At 43.7% G+C, this 21,569-nt stretch overlaps 1 protein-coding gene and 1 pseudogene across 5 annotated transcripts; one reads left to right on the top strand and one right to left on the bottom strand.

The window, feature by feature from the left end:
- Nucleotides 1–1,887: 1,887 nt before the first annotated feature.
- Mrpl39 (mitochondrial ribosomal protein L39) lies at nt 1,888–18,851 on the bottom strand. Of its 5 annotated transcripts, none has more exons than NM_017404.5 (10): nt 18,761–18,851; nt 18,014–18,220; nt 15,949–16,088; nt 14,435–14,534; nt 14,026–14,093; nt 11,091–11,203; nt 8,732–8,797; nt 7,445–7,598; nt 3,877–3,924; nt 1,888–1,991 (listed from the first exon to the last, which is right to left on the bottom strand). In NM_017404.5, exons 1-10 carry the CDS (start codon nt 18,822–18,824, stop codon nt 1,941–1,943), a joined length of 1,011 nt encoding a protein of 336 aa, NP_059100.3. In that variant the 5' UTR covers nt 18,825–18,851; the 3' UTR covers nt 1,888–1,940. The 5 variants fall into 5 exon arrangements, with proteins under 5 accessions (NP_059100.3, NP_001371022.1, NP_001371024.1 ...); NM_001384093.1 differs by having other exon boundaries at nt 1,888–3,089; NM_001384095.1 differs by having other exon boundaries at nt 1,888–3,527.
- A 2,105-nt stretch (nt 18,852–20,956) lies between these two features.
- On the top strand, nt 20,957–21,083 carry Gm26153 (annotated as a pseudogene).
- Nucleotides 21,084–21,569: the final 486 nt, after the last annotated feature.

A 21,569-nucleotide genomic window follows, 5' to 3' on the forward strand; every position in this document is an offset into this window, starting at 1 on the left:
ATCACAGATGGATTATTCCTGACCAACATTTCCAGTCATTCCAAAAATTCTTGGAGTATGAGTTAAGGCTGGGTGTGTTTGGAGTGGAGAGTAAGTAATGAGGAAGTTTGTGTGTGTGTGTGTGTGTGTGTGTGTGTGTGTGTGTGTGTGTGTGTGAGTAAAGGAAGGGCAGCCCAATTTCGTGCACAGAAGACTAAAGGGAATGAAGCACTGAATTACATAGGATGACCTGGGCACAGACCAGCCCCTGAAGCCATTGGCTGAGAGTTAGAAAACAAGTTTTTCCTGGTCTTCATGTGGGACTTCTAACAGTGAGAGCAGGGGCTGCCTCTGACTGTTGCCTGCCTGTGGGACCCTTTCAGGCTGCCTAATGGGCTGCCTTGTCTAGCCTCAACGAGAGAAGATGTGCCTAGCCTTAACTGCAACTTTTTATGCTAGGGCTGGTTGATATCCATGGGAGGCCTCCCCTTTTCTGAAGAGAAACAGAGTGGATGAGGTGGGAGAAAGGACTGGGAGGAGAGGAAGTTCTAGTCGGGATGTATAAGTAATTAGAAAAAGATTTTTTGTAAAGAAACTAACTAGGAAATAATTAGAAAAGGAAACCCAGCTTTTCTTGCTCGCTCTCATCAGCTAAATAAACCTAGTAGCAGAGGTAGGACAGGAGAGAAAGCTGGGACAGACTGAGGCACACATAGAAACTGTGGCATAACAGTCATTTCCTGAGAATAAATGGTCAGGGCATGAAAGAATGGGGAAACTTGAAGTAAAATACAAGTGGGAAAAACACGCGAACGAAGGAAATTAAATAAATACAGCTCAAAATTCCTAAGTGAGCAGACCCACTAAGGACCAAGAGACCGGCACAGCTACAGAATGTCAGAATCCCGTAACAACAAAAGCAAGGTCCCACAAGTGTCCAGCACAGAGCTTCAGGTTAAAATCAGACAAGAACCAGGCTGTCAGTCTTGTCAGCATTGTCACTTGCCAGAAGCCAACTGGGCTCTTTCTGAGTCCTGATAGGAAACTGTTTTCAAAATAGAATTCCGTATCTAGTCAAACAGCTGCTCAAAGCCAGCACAGCTAAAAGCCGGTGTAGGCACCCAGTTCACCTTGCCTTACGGATTTTCCCCTAGGAAGGCAGTGGGGAACAGCTCTAGGGAATGAGAGCCGGGCCTAGTGAATTTCGGTATATGATATTTTTATTTACAACATTTTCATAATAATGTTTATTACATATGTGTATATATATACACACACACACATATATATATACATATATATATACATACATATATATATACACACACACACACACACACATATATATATATATATATATAATCTAAAAAGAGAAAACTAGTTTTGGAGGCTAGCATCTGGTAGCATCTAACAGAACTCCGCTACCAGAATGCAAACTTATCCAGGTATCCCTGCGGGCGGCAGCACCTGTGAGAGTAGAGCAGCCTTGGTAAGATCACCTGCACTCTCTATGGTGATGAAACAGAAACACTGTCTTAACAAGTGGGAATTAAATAAGATGCTCACACCCTAATTCTAGGACTTGGAAGGCAGAGGCAGGAGGGCTGCATAGCCAGTTCCAGACCAGGTTTAACTACACACTGAGACGCTGGCTCAAATAAAACAACAGAGAAGCTCCGGGGAGGGAGGGGCCTAGGGGTGCTTAACACACTGGCACATAGTAGCGACACAGTTAACAGCATCGCCCATCTGCAAACACATTATTTCGAACATGGATGTTTACTAGAGCACTCTTTAAACAGCCCAAACTGGCGCACACACAGTGTATTTTCCCATGTGTCTATCCATGGGGAGGAGGCGCATGGACCTCCTTAAAGTCTGTATCTGCAGAGCAGGGACAAACACACATTGTATTAAAAGCTTTTATTTTAATTTACTCTACAAGTTTAAATTTTAGAACACTACTGGGTGGATTCGGTGTTCTCTGTCTGTCTGACTTCATCTTCAGTTACCTGTGAAGACAGCAACAGTTTTACTCCTCCGGCTCTTTCAGCCCACCCTGTGCACAGTTCAACCCCCACTCCCCCTCCTGTGAAGACCTGTCCCACTTCCTTCAGGAATTATCACAGAGTTTAACAACAACAAAACAAGTTCCGATATAAACCACCAAGTGTGGCCATTAAAAACTATATAACAGAAGGCATATTAACGTAGGCTTCCTAAGTTTCTCACCTTATTCTTATCTATAAAACAAAAGCATTACTATGAGAAAATTAGCAGGAGGGAAACACAGGGTATTCTTCATCAATGTGTCTTACTGCGGGCCCATGTCTATCTGGAAGAGACTGTTACAGACCCAGTGCAAAGGGTACCAGTAAGTTCCATGTTCCTAACCCATGGACACAAGTGGCCTGAAAAAGTAGGCAACTTGAAAATAAATGTCATGTGCGTAATCTGTTTGTCTGTAAGCCTTATTTTCAAGTTCAAAAGGTGACTGGAAATTAGACTAAGTAGGAAGAGCTGGTGAGGTAGGTTCACAGGGCAGCTATCAGACAACGAGAGTGAAAGAAGTCAAAAAAATTAACAACTTACATGGGCAGCTCAAACACTAAAGCCATGTTTGAATCTCAGTTCCAGGACATTCACATATTTAACAGTCATGGCAACTTTAAAGCTCAGAAGCCTTCATTTTTCAAATGCTCATTAAGTTTATAAAATTATTTTTTTTTCCATTTTTTATTAGGTATTTCGCTCATTTACATTTGCAATGCTATACCAAAAGTCCCCCATAGCCACCCACCCCCTCTCCCCTACCCACCCACTCCCCTTTTATGGCCCTGGCGTTCCCCTGTACTGGGGCATATAAAGTTTGCGTGTCCAATGGGCCTCTCTTTCCAGTGATGGCCGACTAGGCCATCTTTTGATGCATATGCAGCTAGAGTCAAGAGCTCCGGGGTACTGGTTAGTTCATAATGTTGTTCCACCTATAGGGTTGCAGATCCCTTTAGCTTCTTTGGTACTTTCTCTAGCTCCTTCATTGGAGGCCATGTGATCCATCCAATAGCCGACTGTGAGCATCCACTTCTATGTTTGCTAGGCCCAGGCATACTCTGACAAGAGACAGCTATATCAGGGTCCTTTCAGCATAATCTTGCTAGTGTATGCAATGGTGTCAGCATTTGGAAGCTGATTATGGGATGGATCCCCGGATATGCTAGTGTCTACATGGTCCATCCTTTTATCTCAGCTCCAAACTTTGTCTCTGTAACTCCTTCCAAGGGTGTTTTGTTCCCACTTCTAAGGAGGGGCATAGTGTTCACACTTCAGTCTTCATTTTTCTTGAGTTTCATGTGTTTAGGAAATTGTATCTTATATCTTGGGTGGGGACTCAATTAGAACTAACATAGCGGGCTGGTGAGATGGCTCAGTGGGTAAGAGCACCCGACTGCTCTTCCGAAGGTCCGAAGTTCAAGTCCCAGCAACCACATGGTGGCTCACAACCATCCGTAATGAGATCTGATGCCCTCTTCTGGTGTGTTTGAAGACAGCTTCAGTGTAGTTACATATAATAAATAAATAAATAAATAAATAAATAAATAAATAAATAAATAAATAAATCTTTAAAAAAAAAAAAAGAACTAGCATAGCTACTAAGAACAATTGTATCATTTCTCTTCCAGTTCTTCAGTATGATTTGCATGCTGGTAACAAATTTTAAAGGCAAATTATAGCTGTATTCTTGCCAAAATATCATCAGGATGAATAATCACTGTTAGTGAGACAAATGATTACTCTCTGTTCTTTGTTTTATTTTTGGTTTGTTTTCGTTAGGTTTTGGTTGTTGCTTAATTTCTATGAAGTTTCTTCATAGAAGGAATCTCTAAAGTGGAAACTTACCATTTTCCGAGATCTTTCCACTAGCTTGTCCCATATTGTAAACTGTGCCTGAAAGAAAAGAAAAGATTTGCTATAAATGACATATGAAGGGAAGCTGGGGTATTTAGATTTATTTTATCCTTACATGTGTGTTTCATCTGCATGTGTGTGTGTGTGTGTGTGTGTGTGTACCACATCTGTGCCTGGTGCCTAGGGAGGTCAGAAAGGGGCATGAAATCCCTGGAACCGGTGTGGTGAACTGTTGTGAGCCATTATATAGTTACTGGGGGTTGAACCCAAGTCCTCTGCAAAAACAAGTATTCTTAACCACTAAGCCATCTCGCTAGCCCTCCAAAGGAAGTATGTTCAAATCTTTACATATAGCATTTTTAAAGACTGTATGTCTGTATATGGGCATGTGCGTGTTGGGGGTAGGGTGGGGCCTAGGTTTGCAAGAAGGCTAGAGGCCTCAGATGCCTAGCTTTGGAGTTACAATGGTTGGAGCCTCCCTGGGTGGGTTTGTAGGTGCTGAGTCATCTCTCCCACTCTGCTTGGCTGGGACATGGTCTTCCTCCCCCTTCATCCTGCTACATCATTCCCATCCATCCGGAAAGCATTCTTTCTAGGATGAATCACAGAGAGTGCCCCACTTCCCCAAACACTACAGTTCTTTCCCTAACAAGCCAATCTCAGCCTGAAGAGGTCACCCTTTAAATCCTATCACACACACTCACAGAGGAAGCCATCAGGACCAACTGCACTGCTGTGACACTGACAGTCCCAGGACTCAGCAAACTAAACCACCCAAGGTCAAGCAGAAAGCTAACAAGGTGACATGGAAGCACAGGAGTGCTCAGTGACCATTTCACATGAAGTCTGTAATAAAAGGCAGCATCATTAACTAGCTACATGCAAACCCTTCTGAAGGCAGGACGGTATGCCGAAGAAAACCACGCCTTTCCGAGGCCAAAGGGACTGGTGCAGAGGCTTTATAGTGTAACCGGGATAGAGCAGACAGAAGGAGGGACCTGCAGTGAGGTCAGCAAGGCAAGCGGGGTAGCCACTGCAGAGCTGTGTAAAAAACCATGGTCGGTTTACTGGAGAGAAACGACTGCAAATTGGGGCATGAAGAATTATACGATCTGTATATGGTGCACCTATAACCCCAACTTTAGCAGGCAAAAGCAGGAGAGTCAGAAGATCAAGGTTACCCTCATCTACACAGTGACTTCAAGGTCAGCCTGGAGAAAAAAAAAAGGAAACACCTAATGGGCTGGCTCAGTAGCTCAGAGGTTAAAAGCTCTGTCTAATCCAAGGAACCCAGGTTTAATTCCTAGCACTTACACGACAGCTCGTAACCATCTAGAACGCTAGTTCCATGGGGTCAGATGCCATCTTCTGGCCTCCATAGACAACGTGATGCACAAATACACATGCACACAAAACCCTCATACACATAAAGAAGTTAAACATATGGACTTGATTACAAGTCACAGGCTACACTATGGAGCGTGACATTGAAGGCGGAAAGCGCTAAGAGACTCAGCAATCCATCTGGTCAGATGCTGCTGTGCAGTGGAGAGCTTAGAATCAGTGTTCCGAGTAGGAGTCGAAGGACTTACTAGTGACTGGGAAGGAAGGAAGGAAGGAAGAATCAAGGATTATCACAAGGAAGTAGAAGGGAAGAAGCACAAGCTCAGAAGTCCAATGTGCCACACGGTGTCATCAAACTCCTACGAGGCAGGCTGACTCTATCCTATCGACCATCCTTTTCAATAGCACAGTCTTGATTGCTGAAGCTATAACCAGGTTGTGAAGGCAAGATGGTACCATCCATATTACAATCTACCGAAACTGTTTTAACATAGTTCCTCTTCCATCCAGTCCAACTTTAGGCTCTGTGTATTAGAAAAATTTTAAATGAAAGAAATAAAATATCCCATACTAATATATTAGGAAACAGAACATATTAAAGGTATGGTGGTTTGAATATGCTTGGCCCAGGGAGTGGTCTTGTTGGAGTAGGTGTGGCCTTGCTGGAGGAAGTGTCACTGTGGGGGTGGGCTTTGAGACCCTCCTAAAAGCCACATGGGAGCCAGTCTTCTTTTTGTCTTGCCTTCGGAACAAGATGTAGAACTCTCAGCTCTTCCAGCATCACGCTTCCTTGATGATAATGGACTGAACCTCTGACCCTGTACGCCAGCCCCAATTAAATGTGTCCTTTCTAAAAGTTGCCTTGGACATGGTGTCTCTTCACAGCAATGAAAACCCTAACTAAAACAAAAGGTAACAATTCTTTCCATACTGCTAGAGAGGTTTAGAGAAATTCCTGTTCTGTTTTGATCCCAAAATGATTAAACTAAAGTTAAATGAAAAAAACAAAGGAATTAGAGTAGTTAGACTTTTATAGGAAAATATATGCATGTAGATTTGGGAAGCTTCGGAAACTGAGCTCCAGGTGGCTCCTGTAAATGTCCTTAGAGTAAGAGACCTCTCCTCCCTACACCCCTCCCCCACTCACACCATCCTCCCCATCATGCCCCCTTTCTCCTTCCTATCACGTGTTTTACAACTCTTCCCCCTCCCCACCACTGTCCCCACTCCTAGCCGAGTGATTGACAGCAGGGGCCAGAGGTCAACTTCCTTTAAGGGTCGAGACCATGGTAGTTCTGCCCCGCTCTAACCTGTAAGACCCATGAGTATATAGGCACAAACTGGACTCAGTGGGAAATAAAAACAGAAGGCACAAAGTTGGAAGGGGTTAGTCCCAGCTCTTTGGGGGCAGAGGCAGGTGGAACAGGACGGACAGGGGTATAGAGAGACCCTGTCTCAAACAAACAAATATATTGAAATTTAATTTTAAAAAAATGCAAAATTTTGACAAAGACCAATAAAATGGGAGAGATTATTGTACCCCATTCCATGCCCTTTTTCTACTACAGCGATGAACACTGTGGTATGAGAGGTGGACGCGTGTGAGCAGGGGAACAGAACTGTGGTATGAGAGGTGGACGCGTGTGAGCAGGGGATCAGAACTGCAAGTGCAGAAGCAGCCCCACCCAGCCCATTCTCCTACAGCCGTGCTCGCACCCTGGCTGCAGCATTTGTTTCCTAAGACATCAGCACTGAGAACGCAGCCACGGGTGCATCCCAACTACTATTTCCCATACCCGCAATTACCACAAAGTCCAATGTTTACAAAAGAGTGAAAGAAAAAGCTTGAGCAAGTAGTGGGGGCAATGTGGGAAGAGAGTGACACAGGAGGCCCAGGGCATCCTGGGCCCTCTCTGCCTGACAGCGCACCGGGGGCCTCACTCACTCACAGGTGAGTGACCATCGCTTTTTTCTCCCAGGCTACTTTGGAAAATTAAAAATAACATCTCAATTCGACTGAATCCTTCCAACAACTTTCCCTTCCTTGAATGAACCTTCACTCCTAAGCAAGTGTGCTGCAAATCATGAAGAGGCTTGCAAAACTATTAGTAGAAGACAAGGAAAATAAAAATGCATATTCTTCAAGGTTTTATAAAATCAATTCTAGACTCAACACGTCCCCAACCTAGAAGGCTCGAAGCTTCGGGTTACTTACTCTCAAGTGCGTGGGTAAAGACAGGCCCTGAAATCTGCGAATGAGGTTCGGCTGGCTGGGGTTAAGATTGTGGACCGCTGACACTTCATACTGGAAGCAAACACTTGTTCTCGGAATAAGGGGGCCTTCACTTACATCAATGAAGTCACCGATTCTGGTTTGATATAGAAAAACAAGCAAAGAAAACCTTAATATCAAATCACAGTAGTTTGGAAAAAAATCTACTTCTCCTTATGGCTGTATCTCAATTCAAAAATAATCTGACTCAATCCATCTGTCATAAGCCCTGATCTACAATGTCAAGAGGATAAATTGATAATTACAAGACAAATCTTTTTCTTAACTAGGATTCATACAAATAGAAAGAATTTTCAGAGTCATGAAACACATCATGCTATCAGCACATGCAACTTCTCTTAGACGAATAACCTGTAACCTTACAGTAAGCCACAGTCTGTAATTCAGTGTGCAGAACACAATGAGTGCAGAAATGAAGGACTGTTTCGGGAAGACACTGTGACTCTGGAGCTGGGGATACCCTCAGAGCTACAGGAGCACTTGCCGTGCATGCATAGACCCCCTCGGGACCCACATAGCCAAGCGTAGCCACACATGGCTGTGAGCGCAGTCAGGGGACTGAGAGGGATGAATCCTGGTCCTCACTGGCTTGCCTCACAGTGTGCGTTCAGAAGCCACTCCATGTCCCCTGGCTTCTGAACGCACACTGGGGAGTGTGCACCCATGAGCTCCCGTTCTCTCCTTCCCTTCCCTCCTCCCACTCCTTTCTCCTGAACACTGCTCTCCATGGGAAAACATCAACGTAAGCAGTGGATTTTCTTCATCCTTGCAGCAGAGTCCATTACAATTTAACTTATATGAAACACAAACTACAAATTAGCATTCATAGTTCTACGCACAAAACTCTCATGTCCAATTCCTATCTTAATGGTTTGCCCAATCTGAAAATCAACTCTCAAAAATTACTATTTTAACATTTTCAACTCTTGAGCTGAATAAAAATAAATCATAAAATCACATGTGGTAGGTAGCCTATGCCTGTAATCCCAGCACTCAGGAGGCTGAAGCAAGAGGCTCACATATTCCAGCCCAGTTTACAGAGACGTCGTCTCAAGCAAACAAACAGAAAGGTAGAAAATACATTAAAAAAAAAAAAAGCCAGAAAGTGCAGCTGATCCTCCAGCCCACGTGCACCGCCTGTGTGAACACACTTGGCTAGGACGAGGTTAGGCTTCCTGTAGCAGAGCCGACGGAGTTGCAGACTCTTACCTGTGTAACTTGACTATTCTCTCGGGGTTCTGAGATGCCTTCTCCTCTATGAAATCCACTTTGTACCTGAAAAGCAGCACACACAAGTCAGACTCTACACAGACAACAGCCTCTAAAGATGCCTCTCTCCGTTCAAGCTTCCCCCTCATCTCCCTCACCCCAGGCTCCAACCCCACAGCCCAACCACCTCTGATTCTCCCCTTTGCTCATCTTCCTTCTCACAGCACTGTCCACTGGCCTCAGGGACAGGACCACAGCCTGATAACCCAGCTCATACGCCACCCCCATTTCCCTTCCCTTTAGGGCAGTCTATCCTACACTGAAATTTTTACTTAGCCATCTGCCCTGAAGTAGCTTTCTTGACCTCCACTGATGCAGTTAGATTCCTCACACCTCTGCCTCTAATCCAGGTCTCTCTTCTGTGCTAGAGACCCTAGACTTCCTGACATCCACCAGGGTATTTGATGTGGCTGATTTTGTGTGTCAACTTGAACAAGTTAGAGTCATCAGACCAGACAGAGCCTCAGATGAGGAAATATACTTTCTCAGTTAGTGATTGATGGAGGAGGGCTCAGGGTATTGTGGATGGTGCCATCCCTGGGTTAGTATCCCGAGTTCTATAAGAAGGTAGACTGAGCAAGCTAAGGGTAGCAAGCCAGTAAGCAGCAGCCCTCCATGGCCTATGCATCAGCTCCTGCCTGACTTCTTCCAGTGATGAACTATGATCTGGAAGTGTAAACTGAATAAACCCACCCCTCCCCAACTTGTTTTTTGGTCATGATGTTTTTGTAGCAGCAATAGAAAACCCTTAGACAGTATTCTACTAACACATTAAACCCCCAGTCATCAAACTGAACAACAAAAAAGTCTCCCTCTTCAAATTTAAGCATGTCTTTCATGCATTTCCTATCTTAATATTATAACACAACCATTTATGTGTCTAAGTGAAAAACCAGAGATGTCCTTGATTCTTTTAACACCACATCCCCGTATCAACTGCATCACCAAGTCCTACCAATTGTACTGCCTTGAGTCTCTCGAGGGGCAGGGGGAGGGGGAGGGGAGGGGGTGGTGGAGGGGCAGCAGAATGGGAAGGGGAGGGAGGAGCAGTGGGAAACACTGGTTTACACCTGTCATCCTCCTCTGTCAGACACCCATGCACATAGAGATGCCAATTCTGTGACTATGTGTCTTTCCTAACGCTCCTTTGTGAGATGCTCTAGTCTGCAAGCCACTGAAGGCACCCTCAGTCCTCACAAAAGCAGGAGGCTCAGTCACTAAATGGCCTTCCACAGTCCAACACTCTGTCCTCCTACACTTTCCAAACCACTCCTCCTTCCTCCCGTCACACACTGAACTAGAATATGCTAAAAAAAAAAAAACCGCTTCCCAGGAAAGGGCTTCGGAGTCGATCCTTTGGGAAACATTGTCTTCTAACCATTGGGAGGCCTTTGTTTTGCAACTGGGCTAACTGTATCTTTCACATCTGTATTAATTAATGTCTCTGGAAGATACTACAAGGTATACTGCTTTACAAGATGCCAAGCTAGGTAATAAATGGAGGAGCTTCTTAAAGTAGCTCATTTTAAGGGTAAGAGGTGTGAGAAGCCGAGCAGGACATGAAGAGCTGACAAATCCTCCAACTATTTCACGGAGAAGAGCAGAAGCTGAAGGCATCGGCACTGCCTAAACCGCTAGCATTCTCAATCTCAGCCTTGGCCTTGGAGTGAAAGAACGAGGGGAAAGGCTGCCCAGTCCACAAATACACAGGTTATCACTTCAGAGTAGAGGGAAACATACTATCTGGATAAAAAGGGAAGGGCCAGCCTAAAAAAACAGACAACTAAAACATAATGAGAGAGTTATTGAGGGTGTAGGGACCACTTTTCTCAGAAGTCAGCAATGAAATTAATAAATGGCAATACTAAAAGAGCAACGTATTGCAGAAAAACAAATCTTAGGGCAAAAAAAATAAAATGATGTCTTATACAAATCAAATATTAAAATTCCTGGTGAGCACTGACATACAAGAGGGCCACAACCTCAGGAATTTCAAATACTAAGATAGGAAAATGAGAAGTTCAAAGTCTACCTGCAGAACACTCTCTCAAAATCAAAAGTAAAAAAAAGGGCTGGAAATATAGCCCAATGGTAGAGTACTTACCTAGCATGCACAAGTCCCTAGGTTCAACCCCCACTACCAGGAAAAAAAAAAAAAAAAAAAAAAAAAAAAATATATATATATATATATATATATATATATATATAAAATAACAAAATGTCTTAGCATCTAATGAGTTTCCCTCATTAGATGCTATTCCTGGAGGTCAGGCTTGTTTGAAAGGCAGTCAGCACTTACTTGTTATGTTGAAATATTTCCAGCGCCACTCTTGCATCAACGTCCAGAGTTTCAAAGGGAAGGTCCCTATATATTAAAGCATGGGCATCTTTTGTGAAAGAACGCAGGTTCTCCTAAGAAAAGAAAGAATTAAACATTAGTAAGCATTCACTCAAGCGCATTTCACCGTAGGTCACAAGACAAACCGCACATTTAGTGCATAGATCTAAGTTTAAAAGAAGGAAAAAAGGGAAAACTAATATTTTAGGACATTTTTCATTCATAGTGTTCCAATATGTACACCACACACATGCATTCAATTCCAGAAACTAAAAAATGTATAGGGTATTATACTGGTTAGTAAAAAACTGCTAAAGATAGATCTGCAGATAAATTTTTAACATTTTACCCAAAACATAGAAATAAATGCTGACTAAAGTTATAATGCAACAAGTAGAAACACTAACAAGCAAGGAGACTACAAACATGCACTGCGCACAGATGACTAAACCTAGTCCAATAAAAGCAAGAGAAAAACAGCACTGCTCCATTCCTCGGTTTCCCTGGTCATGTGATACAGGATATGTGATCCCATGGGGAACCCCAAGCTTGGGAACTGGAAAAACCTGCCTCTTGTGGTGTGGCTCAATCCTAGCACACACCTTTAACTCAAGAGCCTTCTGTAAACAAGAGCTAAATAAAGGCAACAAGCGGTCAAGAGATGGAGGGAGCTAACAGTGGACAGGGAATAAACACAGGAGAAGCCAGGACAGAGAAAGGAGGGCCTTTGAGATGAAGGATATGGAAGACAGCATGAAGAAGGCGCTCTTTCCTCTTCAGAGGTGTGGGTGGAGTGGGAAGGTCTGCTAGCTGCTTCTCTGAGCTAACAGGCTTTCACCCCATCATCTGGCTCCTAGGTCTTCCTTTGGCAAATCAAACATTTGAAATTTTGTTTTTAAAACAACAGTTATGTAGTGTCAACAAATCCCAGACCATTCAGGATCACCACTATTTAAGGAACAGAAAGTACATAATTAGTTGAGATTTTGAAATGTATGTCATTGCTATTTGGGTCAGTTTTTCATATCTAATCTCCTACCTTAAAAGAAAACAAAAAAGGTTATTGATTGTATTTCTATGTCTGTGTGTGCAACTGCCTAGAGAAGCCAGAAGAGGGTGTCAGATCTATTGTAGCTGGAGTTACCGGCAGGCAGTTATGAGTGCCTGATATAATTTCTACGAACACAACCCAGGTCCTCTGTAAGATCAGCACATGCTCTTAATTACTGAGCCATTTCTCTGGCCACATCTTCTTCTTGATATGACTCTTGCAACTAAAGAACTCTCACTTTATGCAAAATACTAACATAGTTTAAAGTGGTAGTTTTCAAACTCTACTCCAGGACTCCAAGTGTATGTGTATGCATGAGTGTGTGTGTGTGTATGCATGAGTGTGTGTGTGTATAGTGTTGTGTAGTAAGTGTAGAGTATGTCTACCTGTTAAGGTGACAGCTACATGATGGAGCCAGAAGAGAACATCAGGTATCAGGTGTCCTGCTCTCTCACTCTCTACCATATTCCCATGAAGCAGTGTTGGCCACAGGACCTGAGGCTCGGCGGGTGATCAGCAAACCCTCAACAATCCCACCCATCTCTGCTCCAATCCTCCCAACAGTGCAAGGGGTTACAATTAAGTACAGTCACATGTAGCTTTTTACATGGACACTAGAGATTTGAACTCAGAACCTCTTGCTTGCACAGCATTTTACTTAGGATTTTTATCACTGTGATAAAACACCATGACCACAAGCAACTGCAGGAGGAAAAGATGTAATTCTCTCATACTTTCACATCATAATACATCATCAAAGGAGGTCTAGGCAGGAACTCAAAGCAGGAACTGATGCAGAGGCAATGGAGTAGTACGGCTTAGTGGCTGCTCCCACGGCTTGCTCTGCCTGCCTTATTCTAGCACCCAAGAGCATCAGTCCAGGGATGGTACCACTGACATGGACTGGGCCTTCCCACATCCATCACTAGTTACAAAAGTTTTATACAGACTTATCCACAGACCAATCTGATGGGGGCACTTTCTCAATTGGAGTTCATTTTTCCCCTATGATTCTAGCTTCCGTCAAGTTGACAAAAAAACAGACAGCACACACAGCAAGCATTCTTATTGAGTCATCTTACATGTTTTATATTCTGGACGTGCTAAACACTACTGCTTTAAGAATGGCACTTCAGGGGCTGGTGAGATGGCTCAGTGGGTAAGAGCACCCGACTGCTCTTCCAAAGGTCCGGAGTTCAAATCCCAGCAACCACATGGTGGCTCACAACCATCCGTAATGAGATCTGATGCCCTCTTCTGGTGTGTCTGAAGACAGCTACAGTGTACTTACATATAATAAATAATAAATAAATCCTTAAAAAAATGTTATGTTTATTTAAAAAAAAAAAAAAAAAAAAAAGAATGGCACTTCAAAAACCAGGAATGGTGGCACACACCTTTAATCCTAGCACTCAGGAGGCAGAGGCAGAGGCAGGCAGAGCTCTAGGACCTTGATGTCAACCTGTTGTACATAGTTAATTCCAGGACAGCCAGGGCCATACATAAAACCCTGTCTCAAGCAAAAAACAAAACAGACAGACCAAAAACTCAAAAAATAAACAAACAAAGAAGAAAAAGTCAAGAACAAACTACAACATCTTTCTTCACTATTGTGAATGTCCTAATACAATCATATGCATCATAAATACGCTGAAAACTCACCAATAGACAGACTGATAGAGAAGGATGAACGGGTAGGTGGTAGATTGGTGACTGCCAGACAGACAAGCAGATAATAGCTAGGTAAATCCTCTTCCAGAGAGACTAAGTACCATCGATGGGCAGCACCATCACCATTAACAGTACCGTCCTGGCAGAGAATGATGCTCCGGAGAGCACACTTACTTTTGTTGGCATCCACTCATCCAGTCTCTTATCCAAAGTGACATCATAGCAGAAGGCCCCAGCAATCACTGCAAATCCAACAGCAGGTCAGCAGCTGCCCATCTTCCCATTGCCTCACCCTCCCACAAATTCAATTTAGAAAAGAGACTTAAAAATGAAAACAAAAAACAAAACAAAACACTATCACAGTGCAATTTCATGACACCTATATTTAAGAGTAACTAATCTTATTCCTAATTACTGACTTATCAGATTATTCACACTTCGTCCTAACAGAGTGTTTTTATTGTCTATACTACATGTACAGTCTTATACTAACTAAATTCAGAAATAAACTCTGTAGATAATCAAACACAAATACCACAACATTCACAGATCTTAAAAGTATAAGTAGTGACGTGTACATTACCAGGAACTTCCGGTGCTCTGACCAGGCTGACCACATAGTCATCTTTGAATGCCCTTTCGATTACACAGCCCAGCATCATGGCACAAGAACGCCAATACGCCTGAAGGAGGAAACACACACAGTGCAGCACACGATGATCCACCAAAGTCTCTACAGCATTAACGCTTAAACCAGCGCTTTGCTTAGCACACGTTCTTCCAGCTCCTGCCCGTTCTCCCACTGCACCCATGACACAATACAATCAAAACCTACTATGCTTTTGCCAAAGTACCTGGGTTCACGTCCAGACGTTACCACTTCATAAGCAGTAACATTGGTCAAGCTGTGGCAGCTCTCTTTGACATTTACTCACGGGAAAGTGGGAAGAAAAGCACCTGCTCTCTAGAGTTTGAGATGAAGCGACCACCTAGAAATCACTTTATTAAACACTCAGTGTTACCCCTGCTAATGCTTCTGTCATCTGCTTCTTCGTCATTTCTCCTTTTATATTGTATGTGTATTTAGTGTTCCTGCATGTGGGTATCTGAGGAGGCCAGAAGCCCCGCAAACTGGAGTTACCACAGGTGGGGGTTAACTACCACATGGGTGCTGAGAAATGAACCTAGGTCCTCTGCAAGAGCAGCAAGTGCTCCCAGCCACTGAGCGGTCTCTCCAGCCACTAAGTATGTCATTTCAACAGATGTTTATTACCATCTGAAGTCAAGAACCAGATCCAGGAAGGAATTATCTCTACATTTACAGAAGCAGGAATCTAGTGTGTCCAACAACAATATAAAATGCTGTGTCTATAGACACTAGCCAGGGGATGCTAAAGCCTGAAGAATTTTGTCTAGCAGAATCCTAGTAGGTTCCACAGAGCAGATGGCTTTAACTGAACCATAGATAGAACCATAAGATAAAACCACGATTTCAAAGGGGAACTAGTGGTCTACACTGAAGGAAGAGCATCAGCAAAGCAGGGAAGATAATAAAGTGTAAATCGCCAGGATCCGGCAAGGAAGAGGGGAAAAGGTCCTGCCGGTGGCAATACTAAAGCAGCAGGCTGGAGGCCCATTGTGTGGACACCAGAAAGCTATGGCAGCTTTAACTCGAAGGCAGGCTCTTCAGAGATAAAAGATATAGACACCCCGTAACGTCAGTAATAAAACTTAATACAACTATAAAAGGTGGTGTTTTAAGCAGTAAAAGTCAGGAGGTTGAGGGTGGGACAGACTCAAAAAGTTACCAAAACCATCCACTGAAGACGGTGATTTCAGAACAAATTCAAGTTATGTCAGTAGGAGTGGGACTCCCGATGATTTAGAGGGTTATCCAAAGTTATGAGCACAAATGACATGCGGTCAATCCAAACACAGACAAGTTGGTACCACCAGTATTTTGAACTACAAAAATACCTAGTAAAACACTATTTAGTAGAATACCACATATGAGTTTGTCTGTATTTTTAGACTATATACTCCATTGCACATAGGTTGATTTAGAAGAAGAAAAAAATGGAGGAGACAGGAAAATACCTTATTCACTTCTTTTGGGTCAGGGTCTTTGAAAGTAAGAAATTTGATCTCACAAGACTTGGTCAGAGGCTTATACATGTCCCACGGTTGTCCGTCCACAAGAGCCAGGATGGACTTACTGCAGTACCACTCACTCAGATCTAGGGATGGAAAATTGATTTATGATAGAAATGTGAAAAAATCCACAATGAAAGATTACATGCTTAAGCACTACATTATGAAACAGAACAATTGAAGCAAAATTCTGGGGATTACTTTTGCAGAAATATTATGTATTTATGACATATATATGTGTGTGTGTGTGTGTATACATATATATGTGAATTTTTTTTTAAAAATCCACATGCAAAGTCATTTTTAACAAAATTACCAAAACCTTTAACAATATCTATTAAAGCTAAGTCTAGTCTGAATTTAATCTACAATTAACAAAACAATCTTCAAAGAGCTATAAGCAAATATTTAAAGAGAAACAACGTGAATCCATGGATTGATGTACCCACAATTTAAAAGAAAAGGAAAATATATCTGTCTGAGTCTAGGCTTCTATTTCTGCCATAAAACTCCATAACCAAAAAGTCAGTTGAGGAGGGAAAGGTTTATTCGGCTTATACGTCCAGAATCATAATCCATCACTGGGGAAAGGCCAGCAGGGCTGGGTCCTGAGGGGCAGGAGCTGGTGCAGAAACCACGGAGAGGTGCTGCATACTGGCTTGCTTCTCATGCCTTGCTCAGCCTGCTTTCTTACAGAACCCAGGACCAGCAGCCCAGGATGGCACCACCCACCATGGACTGAGCCCTCCCCAACTGATCATTAATTGAGAAAAATGCCTTACAGCTGGATCTCATAGAGACAGTTGAGGCTCCTTTCTCTCTGATGACGATAGCTTGTGTCGAGATGACACACAAAACCCACCAAGTACAGTATCTGCACACACACACATAAATCTGCTTAAATTAACCTAGAGTCTTGCCCCCAAACCACCTTTCTTCCACTCTCTCATGACACGGACATTTCAAATTAAATAGTATAGTTACCTCTGTAAAATTATAAATGTGAATTGATTGTAAACCAATGACCTCTAATCAGTTCCATTATCTAAGAAAATTCTAACCCTGAATACATATTTTACACATATTCACAAAAATTATCAAACTAGAGTCTGACATATCAATTAGTACATACGTTCCATAACAAAGGTCTTAGAGGTCGTGATGGGGGTGGCTCAGAAACTTCATCTCTGCATATGGTGTGTACAGAGTCCCATTAGGGCCTTAGGCTTGTCTTACTCTCCTCTATAATCCCCTACTGTCTACCACACAGCATGTGCTACGAAATACATGAAAATCAAATGAGTCATTATCACCAGTGCTTGTTTAACTGCCAGAGTGGAGACTGAGTACACATCAGAGCCTTACCTAGAACCAATGCTGTCAATTACCCTAATGGTACTATTACAGAGTCTTTTAAAAAGCTAAACAACAGCCAACCGTGCCTATCTACTATTCGGGAGATATTTCAGTTTAAATATCCTATCTATGGAAGCCCTATCCAAATCCTATCAGTACCTTTACAGCCAACGACCTCTCTAACAATAGAAACAAAACAATTAACGTCAGCATTCACTATACTTATGTTTCCATTCACACATTTAGTACCTATACTAGATAAAACCACAACATGGGACAAGTAGGAAGGAGATGAGACATATACTCGGGGGGAAAAAAAAAACTAAAAAGATAAAGGTAGAATAAATGAAAACTCAAGAAAAAAACAAACCAAAACAAACCAAAAAAACAACCCTCAAAATACTTTAATGAGACCTGCTAGATAAATGCTCCCAGAACATGCATATTACATAGTCATATTCAGACAAACTAGGGAGACAACCTGTACAGCAGAGAAATGCTACGATACCCACCGTACCCACAAAACAAAGGGGACAGTGGGTGGCAAAATGGCTGCAAATAAATTCTACAGCTTCGCCAAGTAATGACAGCATGTTCCCCTCTGCAGTGCTCTGCACAGCGCGTGTAAAATGGTCAACATTGTTCTGCTGCTTACGCATGGCACAACTGTAAGGGGTTGAGATGTTTTTATTCATCACGAAGACAGTGCCGGGATCAGTTTTCCCAACATGCTTAACTTCGATCTTCTCCGTTCGGGGGGTTAACGATAACTGCCTGCTTTTCTCTCTGTTAAACAGATCATTCCGCATTTCTGTCAGCTCCGTGGGTGACAGCTCGGCAGCTGGCGACGTCGCTATAAATCCTATTAAGAAAGCAAAGTACGTAGTTTACTCTGGACCTGTAACAAGTATTGAAAACGGTAGAATTTTGCAGAACATAAGTCAAAAATTCGACTGAGGCAAACTTGAACCACTTTATAATGTTAATAATTTAGGATCCAACAACGAAAAAACAAAAAACAAAAACGCTGGGCTCTGATTTACTCTCACATCACCACCGATTTCCTCAGTGGCGTCCTAAAACCAGACTCGATTGGGAAGGAGAGCAAAGTTGTAGTTGGAAACGGTCTGGAGGGGAGGAGAACGCTCCAGGAAGGCGGAATCCCCGTGTCCAAACGATCAATAGCTAGCATGAGAAATGCTGAACTTTTCTTCCACACCCCAAAGCAAGGGACTTGGCTAGGCAAGCGCGAGTCCTCACTCCCTGGGAGATGGGGACATGTTTGCCGAAGACTGGGGCTCCTAAAACCCCCCACAAGAGCCGCCCATGCCCGCATCCCTTCTCTTTCCCTGATTCCTGCACCCCAGATTGTCTTCCCACACCGGGAACACAAAAAACTCACTCCAGCGAGCCCCGCCGCCCGCGCCGGGCCGCCGAAGAACCAGCCTTCCCACCGCGGTAGCCATGGCTTCCCGAAGTAGCCAAGGTAGCTCGGCGTCCCGGTCCTTCTCGTCCCTCTTCCCCCGGAAACGCGGAACCCGCGGCGGAGGTTCCGTAGGACTGATCAGCTCGGGACCGGATGCTAGGAGCGCGCCGAGCCACGCGGGGGCGCATGCGCGCCTCTCCTTGGATGGCTCACCCTTGGCCGCGCTGCGAGTCTTGTCCTTGGCTCGGGGACGACCGGCTGCCCTGAGGAGTCGCAGAAGTGTCTATTGGACAGAGGAGTCACACAGGCGCCTTTGTCTCACGAGGGTTCCAGATTCCCGGCAGAAAAAAATTAGAGGAGGACTCTTTGCGTTACGTCTTTGACAGTCTGGCCAGCCACGCCGGGTACAACTCTAGAGGGTGGAAATAAAAGAGGTTTGCAAAAGTGAGTTTCAGGTCGGCTGCAGTGGGGCTGAACCCGGTTCACCGTTTAGTCGGCCACGTTCCTGGGCTCTTGGAAACACGTCGTGTTGATTTTGCAAAGAACGTCCTAGAACTCTTTTCCGAATGATCTAGGCACGACTGCACGGAGTAACCGGGAATCTGTGTCTCGTCCCTGGATGTATCCCAGAAACGCAAACCGTGCTTGGCAGCTCAGCAAATATTTGTTATGACGGTTGGTAAAAACACACTGCTACATCTAACGCCTTTGTGGTGCCAGCACGTTCCCGTTGGAGCAGCATTCTTTACTTCTGCAAAGCTGAACCAATGAACCAATATAGTTTTATAAATTTAGTCAGGAATTTTCACATGATCCCTACTTTTAACTTGTGGTGGAGCACACACTGCCACCAGGCGGAAGGGTAAGCTCGGTCACAAATGCTATGTTTTATGCCACACAAATGTGCTGTCTCCTTGGCCCAAATAATACATGTTTACAATTGCATAGGGAAAGTGTTAAGACCTTTCCTCATCTTTAAGGCAAGACATGTAAGTATAAATTTGGATTCAACCATTCAATATTGTACTGGCCTATCTCATGTAAAGTCCTCGGCCGAGAATAGTGACTGATGCCTGCAATCCCTCCTCAAGAAGGCTTAGGTAGGAGCTGGAGAAGCCTTTAGCTACTTAACACACCTTTTCCTAACAATAGAAGTTCTAAATCAACTCTGGAAAAGTGTGCGCGCGTGTGAGCGTGCATGTGTGTTTCTTCCTTAAATGTTCTATGGTTCCCCTGAAAGCTTTCAGCTTCACAGCTTTTAGAGATTGTGTCCATTTCACCCCACCCCGAAAACTATAGTTCACGGCCACATTTAAAACAATCCTCTGGACGTTAGCTTGAGAAAAATTAATCATAAGCACATCTGCACACAGCTGATTGGAGCGTCTACTATCGCAGAAAGTAATTTTGCTGGAAGGATGCCACAGGTGATACTGACCAACAAGTACTGAATATATGCTAATTATAAAACTGTTTATTAACCCACACAACTGCCTTGAATGTCTGCCAAGCAACGTTTGGAGAGTTGGAGAGACCTACCCAAGATAGACTTTTGACCAAGAGTTCCTTCAAAATATGTATAATTTTTTTCCTGCATACCTGTCTATGCTTGCCTGGTGCTAGAGAAGGTCGGAAGAGGGCATCAGATCCCTTGGAAATGAAGTTACAGATGGTTTTGCGCTGCAAGAACAACTGAGCCACTCCTCCTCCTCCTCCTCCTCCTCCTCCTCCTCCTCCTCCTCCCCCCTCCTCCTCCTCCTTCTCTCCCTCCTCCTCCTCTTAGAGACAGGAGTAAAGTCCAAGCTAGCCTTGAACTCAGGATCTGCCCACTTCTGCCTGCTGAGTGCTAAGTCTAAAGGCGTGTACCACCAACCATTAAGGAGGCTCTTGTTGCCCAAATTCATGACAGTTTCCCCCCCACCTTTTTTTTTTAATTTAGCATTCGAAGTATTAGGATTCATTCATTGCAGTACTTTCGTGTCACTAAACATTTCCAATTGTTCCCCTCCCTTCCTTGCTAAACTTGCTGAGTCCTTTCCCCAGATAATCCACTCTTTGCTAACACTGTGATTTGAATTGGTGGGTGTTAGTGGGAACACACTGAAGAACAGACTCAAAGGCACAGTACACTATGAAAAACTTTTAGTAACAACAAGAATTACAATAAGGAATTTGGACATATATACTAGTCCTTTCCCCATGGAGATATGGTGTGCGATGGTTGCAAACAGCAGCTTCCTTGGTAGTGTATGGAGCCTGTTGCCTATATGGGTTGCTCTGAAGGACCTTGGAGGCAATTTCCTGGCAGTTATTCAAGTCTCTGATCTCAATGCTGTCCCATTCTAGGCTCTGGACAGGTATGTGTGATGCCTTTGGGTAACCCTAGTGGCCATGATTCACATTGCCAGGTCGGTTGTTATGTCATTCTGCACCAAGCTGCAGAATATGGGACATCAAGCCTCATGACTGAAGCTCAAGTTCCCTGTCCATCACAAGATCCACATCCCAAAGGAATGAGGTTGCACCAAGTTGAATGCAGATGAGTTTAAGAAATGGTTGATGAGAAGCGGCTCATTCCTGATGGCCATGGTGTCAAATATACATATGGTTTCCTGAACAAGTGGGGAGCCCCGCATATATTTTCACTCTTTTGATCCAAATGCAACATACTAAACGTATGAGTCTGTGCCTGGAAAAGTTGTATGAAGTATCTTAGTGGCGTTCTGGGAGGAACAGAGCTCAGCATGAAGCTGGGGGCAGGCAGAGTTCAGCACGCTAGGATTTT

Source organism: Mus musculus, chromosome 16, assembly GCF_000001635.26.
Source record: "Mus musculus strain C57BL/6J chromosome 16, GRCm38.p6 C57BL/6J".
Lineage (NCBI taxonomy): Eukaryota > Metazoa > Chordata > Mammalia > Rodentia > Muridae > Mus > Mus musculus.

Coding starts and splice junctions, on each gene's coding strand:
- Mrpl39 (NM_001384093.1), bottom strand. CDS start 18,824: ATGGCTACCGCGGTGGGAAGGCTGGTTCTTCGGCGGCCCGGCGCGGGC. Junction 8,798..11,090: donor GAAATATTTCAACATAACAA/GTAAGTGCTGAC, acceptor GCTGCTTTTCAG/GTACAAAGTGGATTTCATAG. Junction 7,599..8,731: donor AGAATAGTCAAGTTACACAG/GTAAGAGTCTGC, acceptor ATATCAAACCAG/AATCGGTGACTTCATTGATG.